Source organism: Lolium perenne, chromosome 5 (assembly GCF_019359855.2).
Source record: "Lolium perenne isolate Kyuss_39 chromosome 5, Kyuss_2.0, whole genome shotgun sequence".
Classification (NCBI taxonomy): Eukaryota; Viridiplantae; Streptophyta; class Magnoliopsida; order Poales; family Poaceae; genus Lolium; species Lolium perenne.
The window spans coordinates 125,343,705-125,366,696 of NC_067248.2; the positions used below are offsets into that span (position 1 = coordinate 125,343,705).

Below are 22,992 nucleotides of genomic sequence, written 5' to 3' on the forward strand. Positions count from 1 at the left end.
CCCGAGGTACGTCGATCTCCGGAGATTTTTCGAATCAATCAACCAAACTGAAGCAACCTTTCTCTGTTAATTCTATGAATATTAGTTCTGATTCTCATGTATGTGCTGAAGCGGGGACAGAGGGAAAAAGAATTTTCACACGAGAAGAGATTATAGCTTTTGGAGGCATTCCAGAACCAAAGGCTTCAGATGTGCGTGCAAGCGCAAGAATTGGGGCGCAGGCTACGGTGGATCAGACGCAAATGGAGCGGGCTATGTATGCTGCTCAGCGTCGATCCACTCTGGGTACAACAGGTATGTCGCCGAATAAAAGTGTGTCGTTTTTATCTTTCTCGCCTGAACGAATAATTCGTAATGCTAGTTCTTTGGGTGTTTCGTTGGGAAATTCGAGGGATGAGGAGATCAAGTCAGCTAAATTAATACTTGAGAATGAGTTGCATAGGTCTGTTACCATGTTACAGACAAGTGATGATACTACACTTATAAATGAAAATAGGCCGCAATGTTTGATTGTTAGCAAGGCTTCAAATTTGTGTGAAGACTTAGTTGATGACGACGATCTGATTGGGGAACACATTCTAGACATACCGGTAACGAGTAAAGTCCAAAAAAAACAGAGGAAAAAAAGGTTGTATGATAAGAATAATTTGCGGCGGAGTACTAGAGTTAGAGTGAAAAAACAATATTCTTAAGATGACAGGTCTAAGGGGTATGTCGTGGAATAGCGAAGGTTTTAAGGATCCGGGGAAGCACCTATTTGTTAAGGAAGCTATCCGGGAATATCGTCTTGACTTTATTGCTTTGTTAGAGACAGGCCGTTCAAATTTCTCAAAATCCTTTTTAAGTAGTCTGGCCGGCGACGCTGACTTTGCTTGGTTTTGTCTTCCGCCTTGTGGGAGATCCGGGGGCATTCTAGTTGGCATTAATACTTCAACCCTTCTGGTTAAGAACGTGGATAATGGTGACTTCTGTGTGAAATTGCACCTCCGTTCTAAACAAGATGGTTTCGAATGGATTTTGGTTTCTGTTTATGGAGCTGCCCAAGATTCGAGAAAGCCGGAATTTTTATCGGAATTGGTGAGAATATGTGATCATGTATCTTTACCAATTTTATTGGTGGGAGATTTTAATATTCTTCGGAGACCAGAAGATAAGAGCAATGATAATTTTAACCCTAGGTGGCCTTTTATGTTTAATGCCATCATTGAAAACTTAAATCTTAGGGAAATTGTGTTATCGGGTAGGCAATTCACATGGGCTAGTAGAAGGGTTACTCCTACCTTTGAAAAACTTGACCGGGTTCTCACAAGTGTGGAGTGGGAGCAGAAATTTCCTTTGGTATCGGTTAGAGCCCTGTCTCGGTCAGGATCAGATCATACCCACCTTCTAATTGATTCGGGCGATCACGCTCATTTAGGGAATAATGCACGGTTCTCTTTTGAGCTTTCATGGTTCGAACAAGAAGGTTTTTATGATTTGGTTGCACGGGAGTGGGCAGCGGTGTCAGCCGGTAAAACACCGATTATAACTTGGCAAAACAAGATTAGACATCTACGGAGACTCTTACGAGGTTGGGCTAAGAACTTGAGTGGAAAATATAAAAAGGAGAAGGAACGCTTGCTTAATATTATTGATTTCCTTGATATTCAGGCCGAGTCATGTCCTCTGAATGATGAGGAAAGGGCTGAATTGAGAAAGGCAAATGAACAACTCAATAAGCTTAGAAGAGAGGAAGAGATAAAATGGGCTCAACGAGCTAAAATCAAACACATACAGGAGGGAGGCAATAATACGAGATATTTTCACCTAATAGCTAATGGAAAACATAGAAAGAAGAAAATTTTCCAACTTGAACAAGATGAAGGGACCATTGTTGGTGACGAAAATCTGAAGGTTTATATCACTGAGTATTATAAGAAGCTCTTTGGAGCTCCTGAAGATAGTTCAATGATTATGATGGAGGATCGCATCAATGATATCCCCCAATTGTCTGTCCAGGAAAATGAATTATTATCAAAAACTTTTACAGAGGATGAAGTGTTGGCTGCCATTAATCAAATGGAACACAACAAATCACCGGGACCGGATGGTTTCCCGGCAGAATTCTACCAAAATTTTTGGAGTATAATTAAGGGGGATTTGATGGCCTTGTTTGGACATTTCCAAATTGGTGGCTTCCCTCTTTTTAAACTAAATTTTGGGATTATTACATTACTTCCTAAGAAAGAAAATGCTATACAAATTCAGCAATATAGACCTATTTGTCTATTAAATGTCAGCTTCAAAATATTCACTAAGGTAGCCACTAATCGTGTGTCAGATGTGGCACACAAAGTTGTGAGACCATCTCAGACTGCGTTCATGCCAGGAAGACATATTTTAGAAGGAGTAGTGGTTTTACATGAAACGATTCATGAATTACATAGTAAAAAACTGGATGGAGTCCTTTTTAAAATTGATTTTGAGAAGGCGTATGACAAGGTGAAGTGGCCTTTCCTCCAGCAAGTGCTTCGGATGAAGGGGTTTAATAATATTTGGTGCGAGCGTATTAGAAGTTTTGTAGAGAAAGGAAGTGTGGGGATTAAGGTTAATGATGATGTAGGACATAATTTTCAGACACGCAAAGGGCTGAGACAGGGGGACCCATTATCCCCTATTCTTTTTAATATTGTTGCCGATATGCTGGCTATTTTGATAGCTCGAGCAAAAGAGGAGGATCAAGTTGGAAGCCTTATTCCACATTTAGTTGAGGGAGGGGTATCAGTTTTGCAGTATGCTGATGATACTATCTTGTTCATGGAACACGATTTAGTTAAGGCGGTTAATATGAAACTCATTCTATGCATATTTGAGCAACTATCTGGTATTAAAATTAATTTCCATAAGAGTGAGTTGTTTTGCTTTGGTAAAGCTACAGAATTGGAACACCAATATAAAAATATCTTTGGGTGTGCATCTGGGACTTTACCTTTCCGTTATTTAGGGGTTCCCATTCATTACCGGCGACTCCACAATTCTGAATGGAATCCGATGGAGATCCGTTTTGCTTCGAAGTTAGGATGCTGGAAGGGCAAGATGTTGTCGTATGGAGACCGCTTGGTGCTTGTAAATTCTGTACTTACGAGCTTACCGATGTTTATGTTATCATTCTTAGAAATTCCTAAAGGGGTGCGGAAGAGACTGGATTACTACCGTTCCCGCTTTTTTTGGCAAGAGGAGGAGGATAAGAAGAAATATAGATTATCTAGATGGAACATAGTATGTAGACCTAAGGATCAAGGGGGTTTGGGGATTGAGGTACTTGAACTAAAAAATATATGTCTTTTAAGCAAATGGCTTTTTAAACTATTACATGAACAAGGAATGTGGCAACAACTACTTCATAATAAGTATATCAAAAACAAAACGTTGGCTCAAGTTGAGGCCAAACTTACAGATTCTCCTTTTTGGAAGGGGCTTATGCGGGTTAAACCGGAATTTTTTAAGAGAGGGAAGTTCAAAGTTGGTAATGGGATGACGGTGCGGTTTTGGGAGGACACTTGGCTGGGCGCATACCCTTTATCTTTACAGTATCCATCGTTATATAATATTGTCCAACGGAAAAATGAGTTGGTTTCTTCGGTTTTGGCTCACTCACCGCTGAATATTGGTTTTAGAAGAACTTTCAATGAATACAAATACAATTTGTGGTTACACTTGTGTCAGCGGCTTATGTCTATTCATTTATCCAATGAAACAGACACTTTTGTGTGGAACCTAAATGAATCTGGGTTATTCTCTGTCAAATCAATGTACCTTGATATGATGAATGGACATGCTAGATTTTTGCGGAAATACCTTTGGAAGATTAAGGTTCCTCTAAAGATTAAAATTTTCATGTGGTTTCTAAGTAATAGGGTTTTACTTACTAAGGATAATTTGATGAAGAGAAAATGGACAGGAAGTCAAAAATGTTGTTTTTGTAACAATAATGAAACTGTTGACCATCTGTTTCTTCATTGTCCTTTTGCCAAAATTGTCTGGAGAATGATTTTCTTTACATATAATATTCCACCACCCTCTAATGTAACTAATATGTTTGGTAATTGGCTAAATGGAGTGAGTAAGAGGGACAAAGCTTATATTCGAATTGGTGTTTCGGCAATTTGTTGGTCGATTTGGACTAGCCGGAATGATATCATCTTTAATAAACAAAGGGGCACAAATTTTTTGCAGGTTATTCTTCGTGCGGCGCATTGGCTACAACTATGGGCATATCTGCTCCCGTCGGACCAGCGGGATACTATGGTTACTGGATGCAACCGGCTCCTGGAGGTCACTCAGGACTGCTATTTCCAGGCTACTGGATGGCGTCACATTAGCAGGATTCTAGATGGATAGTTTTGGTCTTATATTCGTCTGCAGATGCTTCGATCCGTTTTGTTTTAGTGATATTTGTTTACCAGACATGTTCCTTGTAATAAGCACTTGACTTTGACGTTTATTTTATTAATAAAGGGCTGTGTGCATCGATTGATGCAGAGGCCGGGGCCATGCTCCCATATCTAAAAAAAAATATCTTCTTCAGCAGGTTATCTTATTCAGCAGGTTCCATGAGGAGGGTGCGCTCCTGGTGGCAGCACGCTGTGTGCAGCAGCAAGGAGGCTGTGGCTTACCCATGTGCGCTAGAGTGAGTCGGTAGCACGACAACGATGACCCACGGAAGCAGCACCCGCTGTTGTATCGGCGGTGGGCTACATGCCGCTGCCCCATACCGAACTTCGCCTTCCTCTCGTGCAGTGGCCAAGAGGATAGCGCGACTTGGTGTGCGCTGTGAGGAGCACGCGTGCATCGCAGGCTAACAAGCTCGCCGGAGATCAACGAGATCATGCCGGTCGTCTTCGTCAATGGTGAGGAGCAACACTAATGTTGATATCTTTTTCTTCTTTGCATCTAGCATGGTGGTACCGATTTCCATGTCAGCCGAGCCGCGGCCGACGCCATGGAGTGATCGCCATGTCTCCAAGTGATCTTGCGAGGCGTGTATCCCGTAGGAAGAGGCGCTATCAACGGGTCGGCGGTGGCCGATCTACGTCCGCCCTCATCTACCTCAACACTACTTGGGCCACATCGCTGGGTGGTACCGAGCCTTATACACCGCCGCTGGGGGCGATGTCGTTGATCCTAGCATGCTCGCCTGTGGGGACAACGGAATCCGTCAACGGAGGCGCCGTTAGTGGATCGTGGTTGACCGATCGCGGTTGCGACCGTCCATGGCATGGTCGCAACGGCCATCCTTGTCCACCTGGCATAGCTCATGGTTGAGCTGAAGGACGGCACGCCGTCCATGTCTCATGGAGTCGGCGGATCGCCGCCACGTCGTCTCTAGACCTTTGGCTGGGGGACACTCTGTGAAGTCCCCGGAACATCATCGAGCGCACATGCATGGTGTTGTCATGAGCCTGTATACGCGCAACTCGATAGCTATGCGGTCGTCGTCTCAGTCTAGATATACCTGGCGTCGCTGCACCTCTTGGTGTGGTGTACGTAGGGGAGTCGGTCGGCCGTCCGCTGGCCGAGCTACATCACGGGGCGGCGCATACCCAGAATTACGTCGGCCATAGCCACTGGATGGTGCTAGTGCTGAGACGTGTGCATCCTATGAGCATGTATGTTGCACCGTACAAATAGGAGCCAAGGTAGAGCTAAGGCTCTTTCCACGTGAGCATGGATGCATGCATACGTGCTCTCAGAAGTTCATGCACAATGAACTTGCCTGAGTTCTTTGCTGCTTCACGTCACAAGCTGATGTTGGAGTTGTGGTGCGTGTCGGAGTCCTTTCGTTGGGACGCTGCATGCCCATCACCTTCGATGTGTTCCATGCCGAGGCTGCCGCTACCGACGGCGCCGCATTAGGCAACCACCGGGCATGCATGCTTCAAAGCGATGTGTGTCCCCGTCTACTTCAGGGATGAGCCCTCTCGCCATTATCACCATTTTTCTTTGGCTACATCGACACCTACACGGAGTCCCCTCGTGGCGGGACACAGTCTACATCGACACCTACACGGAGTCCCCTCGCTGAGGGACACCATCTACATCGACACCTACACAGATTCCCCTCGCGGCGGGGCACCGTCTACATCAACAACTGCACGGAGTCCCCTCGCGACGGGGCGCCGTCCCCTGAGGCAGGGCGTCGTCCACACCGATGCTTACGCGTGGCATCAGACCGCCGCGAGCCGGCGGGCACCTGCAATGTATGCACTGGTCAAGCTCTCCAGGGTCATCATCGAGTCTACTCCAACATCTACGTCAACATCATCATCGACGTCGACATGTCCATGCGCCGACGAGGCGTAGTCATACTCCACTGAATTGTCTTCTTCCGATGAACCAAACTACCACTTGCTTTGCCGACGAGGCAAAGTCAATTCATCAAGTCCGACACCGACAAGGCGGACACCACCAGGCCTGACGCCGACGAGGCGAAGGCCGCCCACATCTTCATCGTCGGAGATCGACAAGCCGGAGGCATACGGCTATGCATCGCCGGAGCAACGGATATACGGCTCCACCGTTCCGACCTTCTTCCACTTCACCACCACAATCTTCTTGGAGAAGACGAGACTCAAAGACGACGACCATTGCAGCAGCTTAATCGGAGGTAGTCTGTGGGCTTGACCCGCGGACGTAATTAAGCGGGAGCTTTTCGAGGCCCCGTGAACCAGAACTCCACAATCGCAATGTCATGTTGGCCGCGCCAGCAGGCCACGGAGCGCATCCATAGGGATATTGTAATTTTGTTTCTCGTGACGAGATTAATAAAATGCATATTTCCCTATCTTTTTATTTGTGTATTTTGGTACACTGGCACGCCCGCGTATTTCGTTTCTTTTCGTGTCAAACACCTACAAACTTGAGGTGATACTTGTATATCACAAGTGGTAGTTACGGTATACTTACTATTATAAAGGTTGATAGATCCCTGGATCCACAACAATCGAACATTTTTGTGCAATGGGAAGCTGGCGCGTGTGCAGTTTGGATTCATTGTGCAGGAGTTTGTTTTTATTGGGCCAATGCTTGGTTGACAGCGTGACTACTTCGTTGGCAGTCAAGCTACATTTTGCTACTTCTTTGCTGAGGTCTGTGACCTATCTTGCTTTAGAGTATGCACACTGTCATGTGGGCCTTATTTTGACTGGTTGGTCATTGTTTTTTTTCCTTTAGCCTTTTCTTTGCTTCAGGTTCTTCACCTTGTTGTAGCCGGTAGCGTTGTTGCTGCCCGGTTGCTTCTGCGCTAGCCGGTCACCCCTTCCTTCTCTTTTCTCCTCTTTTCTTTAAGATTAGTGCTATGGTACTCATAGCTTTTTCCCTCTCTCTTCTTTCTAGCAAGTCAACAAGATTTTCTATGCGCTTACCATTCAGTCGATTGCTCTTCTAGGCATTTATTTCTTCTTGTCTCAGAAGATTTCTCTCTAGAGGACAGTCGTGGTCAGTTTCTCATCTTCCTTCCTTCATGCTTATCCTTCATCTTTATCTGTCCCTTTCATGTCTTTTTCTCCTTCACGATCTTTCTCACATGCATACACAGATGATGGAAGAACCAATCATAGAGGCAATTCTACTTTCGTTGCTGCCACACAAAGGAGAGGATGGATGGTGGTCGCCGGGGTTTGGTGGGCTCTGGTTGGTGTGGATCTGCAGAAGGAGCTCGCCGAGTAGCAGGTTGGGCCGACCGCCGGGTTCAAGTACAAGATCTCCGATGACCTCCAAGGTCCAGCGAATCCCAAGATCTATTCCATTCTCACTTTTACTTCCTGTGGATGGATGAGGATGGATGAACTGGGATTTCTCTTTGTTGTACAGCCTTCTATTCTTGATTTCGGAGAACAAATTCCAGTTTCCTTTTCCTAGATATATTCTTTGTGATGCTCTCCCTTTTTCTGTTGTGTTGCTTCGTTGCTTCCGTTGCTTCTTAGATTGTGTTTCCTTGTCTCACTTCTTGATGGAAAACTGAATCTCAGATCGGCTGCAGCTTGGCCAGCTGATTCTCCTGTTGCATGCTTCTTCAGTTCTTCTCATGGTGCTTCTTATGCGCATCCTGCTAGCCTTGATGGGGTCATCTCTCGACGGTTGGAGATCCGTTTTGGTAAGAGGCCTGCTGCTTCTTCACCTGGTATGTGTTGCTTCTTGTGTACTCTCTTCTTTTGGTTGCATCCTAGGAGCTCCTTGGTGCACTTTCCTGCCATGGCTTTACCAGTTGTTGTCTCATCTACATCTGATGCGTCTTCAACGATGTGCAGATAGTGCACCAATCAGGGTTTTTGTTGCTTTCTGTTGTTGTTCCCCTGCAGTCGTTGCGCCTTTTAAATGATGTGTCGTCGGACGTGGGCTCGCTGTTGCCTTCTCCTATGGCAGTGTTTGTTGTGCAGCAGGAACCGTGTCACCATATAGATTTTTCGTGGGAAGCGTCCATAGGTGGATACTGAAGGTGCTTTTCCGTGCTTTTATTTGCCGCGCATAAGTATTTGTATGCGTTTGCATACTGCTTATACTAGGCTCTTTGTTGTTGGGTCTTTCTTCCATGCTTTCTGCTCTGCGGGTTGAGTTCCGTTCCAATTAAGTCAGGCAGTTTCTTCTATGTTCGATTTCTTCTTCCTCTTTGGGTCCCTGCACCCGCTGCCTGCGGGTTAGCAATTACTCTCTCCTTTGAGTGGCTTTTGTTCTTCCTTTCAAATGCTTTACCACAATTTACTGTGTTAGCTGCATGGAATAAAAATAAATTTGTAAATAGTAATTAATGAACCTACCAGGCAGGTTTGACAATGTTTACTCGTGAAATTTTAGCGTTTCCTTGCTTCGCCTGCAGTAGGCTCTCTTCCTCGTGTGTTTCTTATGCAGCTCCTTTAGGTTTGTTTCTAGCTTGTTTTATATATCTGTTTTCAGGTGATGTTTTGTATTCCTGTTTGTTGCTGCTATTCTTTTATTGTCCTTGAATAATCTTTTCTTTTGTGTGGCATGCTTATACCATTTTGTGCTTCGGCTGTTGTTCACCTTCCTACTAAGAAAGAACTTTTTTGGCCTACTTCAAAATTTTATGCTTTTGCTACGTGATTTCCGATTCATTAACTTCCTTTCCATAAGTGCAGATTGTTATAGGCGCATGCAGTTTCCTATATCAACAGAGTTTATTGACCTCCTTAAAGATTTGTTCTTATTCTATTCATCATACATATGTTCTTTCCTTCTTGTTCAATTGATAGTGCATGACGTTTGTTGTTCTTAATTTTTCCAACATATATGTTTGTTTTCTTTTTATTTAGTTGATGTTAGTTGATGCTTCGTGCTGACTTGAAGTTTGCTGTGGCTTTTTTCATGTTTGTTTTGCTCATAATTTGAGACTGGTTTTAATCAGATAGTTGTTTGCATGTGAGGAATGATAGTATACATTTTGCGAACCATATGTCTCAAGATTAGTTGTTCACATACCCAACAGGAACAGAACAATATATCATGAAGACACCCACTTGCAGGAATTGGTCGACAGTCCTTCAAGATTTAATACTATGCATACCAATTGGTTTAGTGTGAATCAGATCCATGCTGATGCATCAGCATTTAATATAAGGTATGGACAAGAAGACAACATACTTCTAAGTTCGGTTCAACAGATGGTCGCATCTATCATCACTACCAGAGAACGGCAAGAACCTGAGAGCCAAAAGACGCCAGGGAAATGACTATTACCGTCAAGTTTAAATAACTTGACGGGCAGGCATCAGGCATTGTCTCCCAGGTATCGTTGGTCGAGCAAATTCAGATTTGCCTGACGATAGCCGCCAGGTTTGTAAGCCTGACGGGAATGGCCGTGGAGGATTGCATAAAGCCTGAGGTTAGCTGTACCGGTCAGGTTAAGTTAGCCTGACGCGATCTTCCCGTCACAAAAATAAAAAGGCTGTCGGTTTGTCACAGGCAGGGATTGGATTTAACCTTGCGTGCTAAAACGATCAGAAAAAGTATACTTGAGGGACATAACGTGACGTAAACTCCCCCATCACAGTAATTAGAAAGGCTGATGATATATCACGGTCAAGGATAGGCTTATCATTGGCGTGATCAAATAGACAAAGATATTAAACTTGACAATTTACAAACGTCAGGTTTTCTATATGCCAGAATGTGGTACAGTACCTGATAGCTGGCACAAGAAAAAACCTGACAGCAACATGCGAGGAAAAATGCAATAATCAACACAAATTTATTTGTATAAATTGATATTTGACAGCCAATATTGAGCAAAAAAAGCGCCATACAAATATCATGAAACCAACATACAAACATAAAATCCATCTAGCATAGCAGATTCCACACAATCTCTTGCATTTGTTCAACACTGAAGTAGTTACCATAACGTGCATATTGGAAATGTTATCCAAAACGTTCCCTAAAATCAAAGCAGTTTAAAAGCAACATTAACTACAAGTAAACGTTCACCATCTAAGCAGAACTACAATTCGACTACGAGATAACGTTTCAATGGTCTCCATAATCTTCACTACACATCACAACTCTGTAGAAGGACCTAGAACCACAGGTACAATTTCACCTTCCGCAGGGTCTTGGTCTAGGTCGCCATTATGTTCATTGTTGCTACCAGCATCTGCGGAGCCTTGGTTCTGGCCATCACCATTTTGGCGGCCATCATGGACATTGTTTGCACCGCCATCTGCATAGTCTGGATCTCCAACAGCATTCTTCTTAGACAGAGGGGACACATGAGAGAAGTCAGTCCCATCCTCCATAGCCTGCAAGTTGTTCCAACTTACTTAGAATTTTCAGTTGCCATTAACAACTAAGTGGACAATATCAGAATAGTAGTAAAAGGTCACTGGACATCAAAACTGAGCTCATTGATTTGGTATTCTGCACAATAATTTGGAATCTGTGTTAGGTCAACATGTGTGACCCGCATGCACACAACCCAACAGGTCTTGTTATCGCATTTAGAAATATATTAGATCACACCACAAAGAACACATAATTTAAAATCTAAAGTAATACTTAAGCATCAGTTCTTGGACATTTAGAAATGAAACCATCTTTTAGAAGATAGAAAAATACATTTGTTCTTGCCATATTAAGTTTCCTTTGCGACAACCACATAGAGCAGAGGTTAAATAAATTTGATGAGTCTTAATCATGGTTATTTGTGTAAATGAGTTTCAAATTGCATTGAGGCAATGAAATTACCTGTTCTTGTGCGTGTGCACGAACTTGTAGAAGCTCCGGTGGTGTCGGTAAATTACTCTTCTCAAGAAGGGTCTACATTTGGAAAGTAGCCATTAGATACTTGCTATTCAGAATTTAGTCTACCAATTTAGGGGCCTACAAAACAAGAACATACCACTATCACTTGGCGGTGAAGTTCTTGATTTCGATGTAGCTCTTGATTTTCACTCAAGATAGTTTTTTGAGATAGACGAAGCTCTTGATTTTCACGATATATAGCTCGGTAGGAACTAGAATTTGATGGCCTAATGCTCTTTGATTTGGCAGCAGCCTGAACCACAGATTTACTAACAATGCCATTTCCCATTGGTAGACGCCCATGGGGCAATCCACCATTTATCTGGTATAAAATGGCTGGATCAAATGGTCGTTGCTCCCAGTCATCAGGATGTTCAACACTTGCAGCTGTAGAGTAATCATCCTGCAATATAAAACATAGTTAATGATAGGAGTGCCTCTAATGAGATTTTTGAACTTTCGCACATTTAAATGACTTTATGCTGGTTTATCGAAAGTAATTCAAATTTAATCTATATGTGTGTTATAACTTTATCTTAAAAGTCACCAAAAATCATTTTTAGATTCATATTATTTATTATATAGAATAACCAATGAGAGTTTTGAAAGATTCAACCCGTCTCTATGAATAGGCACGCCGACCATTTTTAACCTATTTCGGAAAAAAGATTGAATTTTAGTGCTTTCTAGAGACTTTCACAGATTTAAAGGAGTTTTTGCCTATTTACGAAAAGTAATTCAAATTTGAATTGTAGGTGTTTTATAACTTAATTTGGAAAGTCCCCAAAAAATTATTTTTAGATACATAAGTAGTTCTTACATAGAATTCTGCTGTAAGTTGCAAACTATGCATCCCTCATTTTGTCTTATTTCGCTTAAGTTTTTTCTTTATAATACCCTCTAATAAATTAAGTTGAGGGCTATCCCCGTCAAGTTAATAACATTGACCTGGAGGGTACGTATTAACCTGACGAGTACAACTTTGCGTCACTTTAATTAGGCATTACCCTGACGTCTTTTCTGTACCAATCAAGTTATTACCAATTTACTTGAGTGTCTTGTTATGCCCGTAAAGAAAATGTATTTTCTTCACGTCCCCGCTCGGGCCCGTCAAGGAAATTCAGCCCCGTCAAGGACTTGACGTTTTCTGGTAGTGCATGTACACTCCAGTACTGACGATTTTTTCCCTACAAATGCTACTCAATGTTGTTTATGCTGCATAGAGCTTTGTTGATTTAAGAACACGTGATGCTCGATTTTTTCTACTTCTAAGGAGGCTTGTTAGGCTAGAGGCTTGGTTGGTGATGATAATGAATGATTTCTTATATTTGATGATTCTATTACATGAGCTACATCTCTACAACTTAGACATCTTTTTATATTGTTCTACTATTTTATTTATAGTGTCACTGATGCTCCAAGATTGCTCGAAAGGTATAAATCCCTACATGGATGATGATATTTCAGTTCGAAATTATTTACCCTTGGGCAACCCACAGCTTGTTATTCCTGCAGAATATTTGCACGTCCTGTTACCTCAAGCTTTCATTCTCATATTTGAGAAAAATGGGTCTTTTGTCATCATTTAATTTGCGCCGTTGGCCTATACTGAGTGGAGATTATTGGGCAACTAGCTTATTTTCGAAGAAATGCAATATGATAAGAATGCTTTTAAAAGGATCACGAGCTTTTTACGGAAGATTAAACAATGGCGAGTTGATTTTCTATCATTAGATTATAGATATTGTTGCAAATTCATCTGGTGGTACTTATTTTGTGTCTGGGCAGTTCAATAGAGAGTGGCCGATATGTGGGCTATCTGTTGCTAGTGGGCTGAATAATGCCAGATCCTAAGAGAAAAATGGAGAGAAGGATGGCCACAACCCAGTACGGCCCACCTAACCCGCTGCTAGTGTTCAGGAGTAGCTTCATTGTTGCCCCCAGGTAGTCGTACTGGTCATTCTCATTTGTTCTTTCGAACATTTGGTGTTAAATTTCGGCAATATCACCGTACCTTCTTTTTTTTTTTTTTTTTTTGAATACGTACGCCCAAAGGCATACGCTACTTGTATTTATACGTCAAGGAAACAGATACATAGTACAGACACGTACAAATACGTAGAAAACAAAGGAAGGATATGGCCTGGTCTGCAACCGCCAACAAAATACAGAGAAGACCTGAAGAAAAAGAAAATATAGATCCAAGCATTCCGTCTTCTCTGCAACTTCCATCGCCACCGTGAGCCAATCCCCTGCTTCGTTGCCGGAGCTGCCGGAGTAGAGAATGGAACACCCGGTAGCAGTACCCCAGGAACTGAAGAAGTCCCTCGCACAAAGGCTTTCTCGAACCGCAGTAAACACCTACTCCATCGAGCAGGATGAGCTCATGTAAGTCGCATCGGCCGGAGACGTCCTCCATCCCGGAGGAGCTCCCCGAACCTCTCCAGCTCCGGATCTGGGGACACATCCAGTGACCCTTCGAGGAGCAGCCAGATCCACCTGCCACAACCGCGAGCCAACGACCGCCATCTTCTTCCCAGGGGAGTGCGCCGTCGCATGTGCGAAAAGCCACGGGCAGCCACCCACGAACTCCAAAACCAGGGCGCCGAGGAGCTGTACCGGCAGATCCAGAACGCCCCGCCCTCACCAGCCCGCCAACGCCGCCGGAGCTGACGTCGCTAGCACGAGGAAGGAGCCGGAGGGACTTATTCTTATGCGGCGGTGCCATCCTCGCCTCGCCGCCGCCGCCAAGAAGCTGAAAACTAGATAAAACTAGTACTACTACCCCCAACCGGACGGAGGACCGAGTTCCCCAACACCTGCCGGCGCCTAAACGGCGCTCGGAGGCGACGGGGAACCGCGGCCTCGCCGGCGGTGGGCACCTACACCTACCTCGCCCCCTTTTCGCCTTTTCCTGTAGCAGCGAGATGTTTCGAGAGGGGACGGGACAAGTCACCTCTATTTGCGGATTTTTTTTTGAACAAAGGGATTGCGGATTGAGTTTGGTATATCACCGTACCTTCTACTACAAGAGGAGGTGAGTTGGCACCTTGTTGAGTTGTTATACCTCGTGATTTACTTTTGATACCATCTTCTGAAAATATGTCAGCTATAATAGATAGCGTGTAGGATGATTTCTGTCCGAAATATGATGATGGGTCATATCTAGCTGGTCATGCGATTATATGCCCAACAAATACAAGAGCAGATGAGATGAGCAAAGTTGTGCTTGCTAGAGTGTCCGAGGATATCATAGTGTGATACGGGCTGGCTTTTGGACATCTCCTCAAGACCGACAAGCCCTCCTCGTGGCCCAATGACACGAGTTCGGGCCAAAGCCATACACCAAGAGGTGAATTCGCTCCTTTCAACATATGCATCGAACACCTCATTGGATGGAATGATACCTCATGCAAATGCTCTATGTGTCATCAGGTACCAAGCTCACCATGGAACTGGAGAAGAAGAAGGAACGCTGCTCACGCACCAAGGAATCGGAGAAGAAGAAGGAGCGCTGCCAACGGAGGGAACAACCCAGGACCGGCACTGCCGCCACCTACAGGCCGGCACTGCCACCCGGAGCACCCCGGCACTGCCGGCCGAAACAGCCCGGCACTGCCGGCCTGAGCACCCCGGCACTGCCGGTCCAAGCACGCCGGCACTGCCGGCCTGACGCCGTTGACGCCAAGATCCGCCCCAGGCCGGCACTGCCGCCCCAGGACCACCGGCACTGCCGGCCCCCCTCAAAGTCAACTACATCTGGGCCGTTCATTTAAATCATGTGGCTGTGTACTTTTCGCAAATGACTAAGTTACCCCTTCCCAGATCTGGGCTATATATAGGCTTGCCCCATCCACGAATTAGGGGTAGAATTAGAACCAAGAAGAACTTGAGCTTTGCTCTTACCCCCTTGAGGGAAACCCTAGATCCTAGATCTTGTATCACTCGATCTCCTTACCGAATCCTTGTGGATCTCTTTGGTGACTTCTACTGGTTGTTGATCTTTTGCTTGCACTTCTACCTTTTGGTCTTTTGCTTGCACTTCTATCAACCTTCCGGTCTTTTCACCCTTCTAGATCTCTCGGGTTCGATTCGTCGATCTCTTTGCGGGACTTCTACCGGAAGATCTTTTTCTGCAACCTCTATCGAGTTGGTGGTTCGGGCCAACGAGGACAAACCGATGTGTGTGTGTGTGAGTTTGTATCCCGCGAATCCCCTCCGTGTTCGTCGTGTTCTTCGCGTTCTTCCACCTCCCCCACGAAATCCACCCAAATCCGTGAAGATCGGGCACATTCTTGGGCTTAGCCCTTATCATATGGTATCAAGAGCTCCTTGGTTGCCACGGATTTGACCCCCACACCCCCAAAAATTTTCTTGAGAAAATTTTCGAAAATCCAAAAAACCCTAAATTGGCCTTGGTTGGATCTGACAAATTGTTGAGTTTTTGGTGGTTTTGGTCCAATAGAAACTTGTCCTTGGTGTTGATCTACAATTCCCCCAACTTTTCCCACCGGATTGTGCCAATTTTCCCACGAAATCGAAGATTTTCGGGTCAGTTTTCCGCCAAATCGACGAACAGCCACAACCAGGCCGGCACTGCCGCCAGGAAGGACCGGCATTGCCGCTGAGGCAGGCACTGCCACCCCCCAGACGCCGGCACTGCCGCTGGCCCCGAATTTTCCACAGCTCCCTTCGTTTTCGTTTTGGCACTTCCAATTTGTCTTTGGACTTCGGTTTGAGTACCATTTCAGATACCACAAAGCTTCCGCAACATCGACAACGACGACGGCACCCCGAGTATCCAAGCGGTTCATTTGACACCTCCACCACCATAGCAAGTTCAAGATCGTCGGCCACCATCATCAAGTGGTATAACTTGCCTCCTAACTTGTAGCCCTAGCCTCTTTTGCGTACCTTTCCTATCGAGAGTGGCTTTCTAGTGTTGCGAAGCATTGCGCAAGCGTCCCGACCGTGAGGGTGTGCGTGTGTTGAGCAAAGCTACGAAGTAAGCTCGTTATGAAAAGATAAGCAAAAGAAGTGTGACATACTTACATAGATAGTAGTATCCTTGCATAGTGAGAAAAAAGAAAGAAAAATACAAAAAGAAAAAAGAGTGTGAGTGACACCTATACACAAAAGAGTCCAAAGCTTATAAGCAAAAGAGAGAAAAGAGAAGAGAGGCGTCTTGCGCAAATCTAGTTGCTTCTCAATTTTGCAACCAAGCCACGGTCTCTCTTGCGTTGGCGTGACACCGAGCTAGTAGTCTTCGTTAGGACCAATTTTGTTCGTGCTCATTTCATAAGTCGCGCTAACCCCATTTTGTCCCACGCGTGTGTTCCACCTTGTGTATGCCTTTTGTGATCACCGCTTTTGACTTGTGACTTTTGGATCTTACCCACTTTTGACAATAGACTCTTCGTTTGGTTCTTCCATTTGGCTTTCCACATCCATACCTAACACCATATAGAGTTTTTGTTTTGTGTGTGTGCATACATATCGGTTGTCCTCCGACTTGAAACACCTTTTCGATTTTGGTTTGCAAGTTTTGACACTTTTGGTAGTTTTTCCTAACCACCCACCACATAGTTCTTGTTTTAGTTGTAACCATGTCTAGTGGAGAAGGGAACCAACTACCCATGACGCGTCACCAACATTGGATAGCTACTCAAGCCGTCCACTCCAAGCTCAATGAATTCGAAGCAATGATGAAAGATACCGCCGTCCGCTATGAAGAAAGAGCTCAAGTGCAAAGGATAGATCTCAATAACCAAGTTCAAGACCTCCATGAGAAGATTGAAGCTCAAGGCCAAGAGTTGAAAGCAACACTCACCATACAAGGTCAAGAAACAAGAGATATGAAGACGGCGTTGGACAATATTCTTCACACACTCAACCGCCAAGACAATAGGAGACACCACTCAAGGTCTTCGCGCTCTCAAAGTTCAAGGTCACGAGCTCCTACACCGTCTCACCATGATTCCAATGAAGACCCACGCCACCATAATGTTGATGCTCAAGTGCTTCAACAACAAGCTCAAGAAGCGGAGCAAGCACGACTTCGACTTGTCCAAGAACGTCAACGCCTTGAAGAAGAGCGCCTTCAACAAGAGAATCTCCATGCTCAATTCCAACAAGAGCAAGAACGCCTTCGACATGATCAAGAGCTAGTGCGTGCAAGGGAACAAGAACGCATCCGCAATGAACAACAAGCACTTGAAGCACAAGAACGACAACGACAAACACAAGAAGCTCAAGCTCGAAGACAACGCATTCATGAAGGGGAACAAAGGCAAGCGCATCAAGAGCGTCAAATCATCAATGTTGACCAACCTCAAAGAGATGGGGCGCCACGCCCTCCACGCCAAGATAATCGCCGCCATCATGATGATAGACCTCATGGTAGAAGACCACCTCCTCGGGAGAGAAATGAGGAATCAAGTCATCACCAAGCATCAAGTGAAGGAAGTGTGATGCCTCGACACCGCCGCAACAATGATGATCAAGATCAAGGTCATGGAAGACCACCTCCTCGTCCACAACGTCAAGAACATGATGAAGAAAGACCACCTCCTAGACGTCATGACCGCAATGAAGAAGAAATCTTTGGGAAACTAAAGTTCACCATGTCCAGGTTCCATGGAGAAGAAGACCCCCACTACTAGGAAAAAGCCTATAGGTGGAGGCAAATGGTGCCGGCGCACCACCTTGGACATGCGCCGGTGGAAACAGTTGCCGGCGCACCACTTTGCAGCCGCGCCGGCGATGCAGGACTACTGCCGGCGCACCTCCGGAAAAGACGCGCCGGGGAAAAATCCTGGCATGGCCGCGGCCGATTCGGGCCAGGCCCAAGAATCATTGCCGGCGCACCAGCCCAGGGGTGCGCCGGCGGAAAATGCGCTATTGCCGGCGCACCCCTGGGCTGGTGCGCCGGCAATGATTTTTGGGCCTGGCCCGGGGGTGATATAGCCAAAAGGGCTATGTGCTGCCGGCGCACCCATGCCCTGGTGCGCCGGCAGTAACCTGGGCAGTTATTTCTGCTCAACAACCACTCCCCCCACTACTACCACTCCACTCCTCCACACAAACCCGAGCCTTCTCCCATCCCAGCTCATTTTTGCCCATTTCTATCCCCAATTTCACCAATTTGACCAAACAAAATCATATTTTTTGAGCAAATCTTCCCTTCCTACATGCATCTCCCACATCCCCCTATGTAGATCTAGATCTACTATCCCGCATTGACCGCTCAATCTAGATCTAGATCTAGAAAGTCGGCTTCCATACGCCGTGGTAGCGGCGCGACGTCTCGATCTCGTTGACGAATATATCAAACAAATAGGTGATTAATGAACAAATTGAGGAATGAAATCGACGTATGTTGGACATTTGAAGCAAAGCTCTCGTGTGTGGCATATATATATGTTGTGCTTGTGCTTGTGTGTGTTGGCGTTGAAAATGAGTTGCCAACGTTGCGCCGAAATGTTGATTCTTTAAGTTTCCGTTTCGGCACATTTACGCGCTCCTATGTCCTACCGTGTAGGAAGGTCATGCCGAAATTTTCCGTGAAAACTACCGACGGATGCATGGTTCTAATCAATTATGTAATCTTACCATGCAGGCGATAATGGTTATCGAGATGAGTGAAAGCATCGTGATGAGATATCTGAAACACGCGATCATCGACATGTATGAAAATAACCGCACAGAGGTATTGTGTCCGTGCCAGAGATGCAAACGAGGGAAATGGTTTGACCCGTATTCAGGCAAATTGCAGGGGCACCTGCTCACTAATGGTTTCATGCATGGACACACTCAATGGATGAGTGATGATGGCGCGGAGGTCAATGGGGCGACGGCGGCAGGTGGTAATAATGGCCGGCAAGAAGGAGGTCATCATGATATTGATGACGATGAAGAGTTTGTCGCACAGGACGATAACCTTGACGACGACAATAACCTTGACGACGACGAAGAGGTGCCGCTAGCTTCAGTCGTGCGGGATCCTCATCTTCAAGATCTGCTTCTCGAAAAGACGAAAGGCGCCAAGCGGAAATCAAAGCTTGAGCACCTCGAGATAGACTCGAATGCTCCGTTGTACGACTCAGGTCGCGGGTTGGGGGAGTCTCGCTTGAGAGTAGCTCTCGATGTGCTGCAGATGAAGGCGAAACACGGATGGACGGACACAAGCGTCGACGACATCCTGGAATACGTGAAAGATCTCCTTCCTGCCGGGAACACGTGTCCTGGTAGTCTAGCCGAGGCCAAGAGAATCACGTGCCCTCTCGACTTACCCCACGAAAAGTATCACGCCTGCATCAACGACTGTATCATGTATCGCAAGGAGCACATGGACAAGACCAAATGTCCTGTTTGTGAAGCTGAACGGTACAAGAAAGGGAAGAAGAAAGCTCCTCGGAAAGTTGTGTGGTACTTCCCGCTCGCCCCCCGGCTTCAACGGTTCTACGCGGACCGCAAGGAAGCAAAGCTCATGCGCTGGCACGCTGAAAGAAAGGAGGCAGTGTTGAATGATGAAGAGCGGATTGAGCACTTGATGGCGTGTAACTCACACGTTCGTTGGGAACCCCAAGAGGAAGGTATGATGCGCACAGCAGCAAGTTTTCCCTCAGAAAGAAACCAAGGTTTATCGAACCAGGAGGAGCCAAGAAGCACGTTGAAGGTTGATGGCAGCGGGATGTAGTGCGGCGCAACACCAGGGATTCCCGCGCCAACGTGGAACCTGCACAACACAACCAAAGTACTTTGCCCCAACGAAACAGTGAGGTTGTCAATCTCACCGGCTTGCTGTAACAAAGGATTAACCGTATTGTGTGGAAGATGATTGTTTGCAGAAAACAGTAGAACAAGTATTGCAGTAGATTGTATTTCAGTAAAGAGAATTGGACCGGGGTCCACAGTTCACTAGAGGTGTCTCTCCCATAAGACAAACAGCATGTTGGGTGAACAAATTACAGTTGGGCAATTGACAAATAAAGAGGGCATGACCATGCACATACATATCATGATGAGTATAGTGAGATTTAATTGGGCATTACGACAAAGTACATAGACCGCCATCCAACTGCATCTATGCCTAAAAAGTCCACCTTCAGGTTATCATCCGAACCCCCTCCAGTATTAAGTTGCAAAGCAACAGACAATTGCATTAAGTATGGTGCGTAATGTAATCAACAACTACATCCTTAGACATAGCATCAATGTTTTATCCCTAGTGGCAACAGCACAACACAACCTTAGAACTTTCTCATCACTGTCCCTGTGTCAATGCGAGCATGAACCCACTATCGAGCATAAGTACTCCCTCTTGGAGTTACAAGCATCTACTTGGCCAGAGCATCTACTAGTAACGGAAAGCATGCAAGATCATAAATAACACGTAGATATAACTTTGATAATCAACATAACAAGTATTCTCTATTCATCGGATCCCAACAAACGCAACATATAGAATTACAGATAGATGATCTTGATCATGTTAGGCAGCTCACAAGATCCGACAATGATAGCACAATGGGGAGAAGACAACCATCTAGCTACTGCTATGGACCCATAGTCCAGGGGTAGACTACTCACACATCACACCGGAGGCGACCATGGCGGCGTAGAGTCCTCCGGGAGATGATTCCCCTCTCCGGCAGGGTGCCGGAGGCGATCTCCTGGATCCCCCGAGATGGGATCGGCGTTGGCGGCGTCTCTGGAAGGTTTTCCGTATCGTGGCTCTCGGTACTGGGGGTTTCGTCACGGAGGCTTTAAGTAGGCGGAAGGGTAGGTCAAGAGGCGGCACGGGGGGCCCAAACCACAGGCCGGCGCGGCCAGGGGTGGGGCCGCGCCGCCCTAGGGTTTGGCCACCCCGTGGCCCCTCTTCGTTTCGTCTTCGGACTTCTGGAAGCTTCGTGGAAAAATAGGCCCCTGGGCTTTGATTTCGTCCACTTCCGAGAATATTTCCTTACTAGGATTTCTGAAACCAAACACAGCAGAAAACAAAGAATCGGCACTTCGGCATCTTGTTAATAGGTTAGTTCCAGAAAATGCACGAATATGACATAAAGTGTGCATAAAACATGTAGATAACATCAATAATGTGGCATGGAACATAAGAAATTATCGATACGTCGGAGACGTATCAGCATCCCCAAGCTTAGTTCTGCTCGTCCCGAGCAGATAAAACGATAACACAGATAATTTCTGGAGTGACATGCCATCATAATCTTGATCATACTATTTGTAAAGCATATGTAGTGAATGCAGCGATCAAAACAATGTATATGACATGAGTAAACAAGTGAATCATAAAGCAAAGACTTTTCATGAATAGCACTTCAAGACAAGCATTAATAAGTCTTGCATAAGAGTTAACTCATAAAGCAATAATTCAAAGTAAAGGCATTGAAACAACACAAAAGAAGATTAAGTTTCAGCGGTTGCTTTCAACTTGTAACATGTATATCTCATGGATATTGTCAACATAGAGTAGTATAATAAGTGCAATAAGCAAATATGTAGGAATCAATGCACAGTTCACACAAGTGTTTGCTTCTTGAGGTGGAGAGAAATAGGTGAACTGACTCAACATTGAAAGTAAAAGAATGGTCCTCCATAGAGGAAAAGCATCGATTGCTATATTTGTGCTAGAGCTTTGATTTTGAAAACATGAAACAATTTTGTCAACGGGAGTAATAAAGCATATGCATCATGTAAATTATATCTTATAAGTTGCAAGCCTCATGCATAGTGTACTAATAGTGCCCGCACCTTGTCCTAATTAGCTTGGACTACCGGATCATCACAATGCACATGTTTTGACCAAGTGTCACAAAGGGGTACCTCTATGCCGCCTGTACAAAGGTCTAAGGAGAAAGCTCGCATTGGATTTCTCGCTATTGATTATTCTTCAACTTAGACATCCATACCGGGACAACATAGACAACAGATAATGGACTCCTCTTTTATGCATAAGCATGTAACAACAATTAATAATTTTCTCATTTGAGATTGAGGATATATGTCCAAAACTGAAACTTCCACCATGGATCATGGCTTTAGTTAGCGGCCCAATGTTCTTCTCTATCAATATGCATGCTTAACCATAAGGTGGTAGATCTCTCTTACTTCAGACAAGACGGACATGCATAGCAACTCACATGAAATTCAACAATGAATAGTTGATGGCGTCCCCAGTGAACATGGTTATCGCACAACAAGCAACTTAATAAGAGATAAAGTGCATAATTACATATTCAATACCACAATAGTTTTTAAGCTATTTGTCCCATGAGCTATATATTGCAAAGGTGAATGATGGAATTTTAAAGGTAGCACTCAAGCAATTTACTTTGGAATGGCGTAAAATACCATGTAGTAGGTAGGTATGGTGGACACAAATGGCATAGTGGTTGGCTCAAGTATTTTGGATGCACGAGAAGTATTCCCTCTCGATACAAGGTTTAGGCTAGCAAGGTTATTTGATACAAACACAAGGATGAACCGGTGCAGCAAAACTCACATAAAAGACATATTGTAAACATTATAAGACTCTACACCGTCTTCCTTGTTGTTCAAACTCAATACTAGAAATTATCTAGACCTTAGAGAAACCAAATATGCAAACCAAATTTTAGCATGCTCTATGTATTTCTTCATTAATGAGTGCAAAGCATATGATGCAAGAGCTTAAACATGAGC

General features: G+C 44.9%; 1 protein-coding gene and 2 long non-coding RNA genes across 3 annotated transcripts in view; 2 read left to right on the forward strand and 1 right to left on the reverse strand.

The window, feature by feature from the left end:
- The first annotated feature begins 7,366 nt into the window (after positions 1–7,366).
- Positions 7,367–7,951, forward strand: LOC139831019 (uncharacterized). The gene is made up of 2 exons (XR_011744924.1): positions 7,367–7,476; positions 7,577–7,951. It is a non-coding gene; the product is annotated as an uncharacterized lncRNA (long non-coding RNA).
- A 1,795-nt stretch (positions 7,952–9,746) lies between these two features.
- Positions 9,747–11,581, reverse strand: LOC127299827 (uncharacterized). Its single transcript, XM_051329871.2, has 3 exons — positions 11,390–11,581; positions 11,236–11,307; positions 9,747–10,790 (listed from the first exon to the last, which is right to left on the reverse strand). The coding sequence occupies exons 1-3, from the start codon at positions 11,579–11,581 to the stop codon at positions 10,548–10,550; spliced, it is 507 nt and encodes a 168-aa protein (XP_051185831.1). The 3' UTR covers positions 9,747–10,547.
- A 1,521-nt stretch (positions 11,582–13,102) lies between these two features.
- Positions 13,103–22,992, forward strand: part of LOC127299828 (uncharacterized) — a 28,166-nt gene continuing 18,276 nt past the window's right edge. Inside the window, exon 1 of the long non-coding RNA XR_007850697.2 lies at positions 13,103–13,236. This is a non-coding gene — a long non-coding RNA (uncharacterized lncRNA). The remainder of the gene's footprint in view (positions 13,237–22,992) is intronic.

Bases quoted from the DNA above. Each gene is read 5' to 3' on its own strand.
- LOC127299827 (XM_051329871.2), bottom strand. From the start codon at position 11,581: ATGGGAAATGGCATTGTTAGTAAATCTGTGGTTCAGGCTGCTGCCAAA. The intron at 11,308-11,389 runs GTATGTTCTTGT...TTCCAAATGTAG, and splicing joins TTCACCGCCAAGTGATAGTG to ACCCTTCTTGAGAAGAGTAA. The intron at 10,791-11,235 runs GTAATTTCATTG...AACAACTTGCAG, and splicing joins GTGCACACGCACAAGAACAG to GCTATGGAGGATGGGACTGA.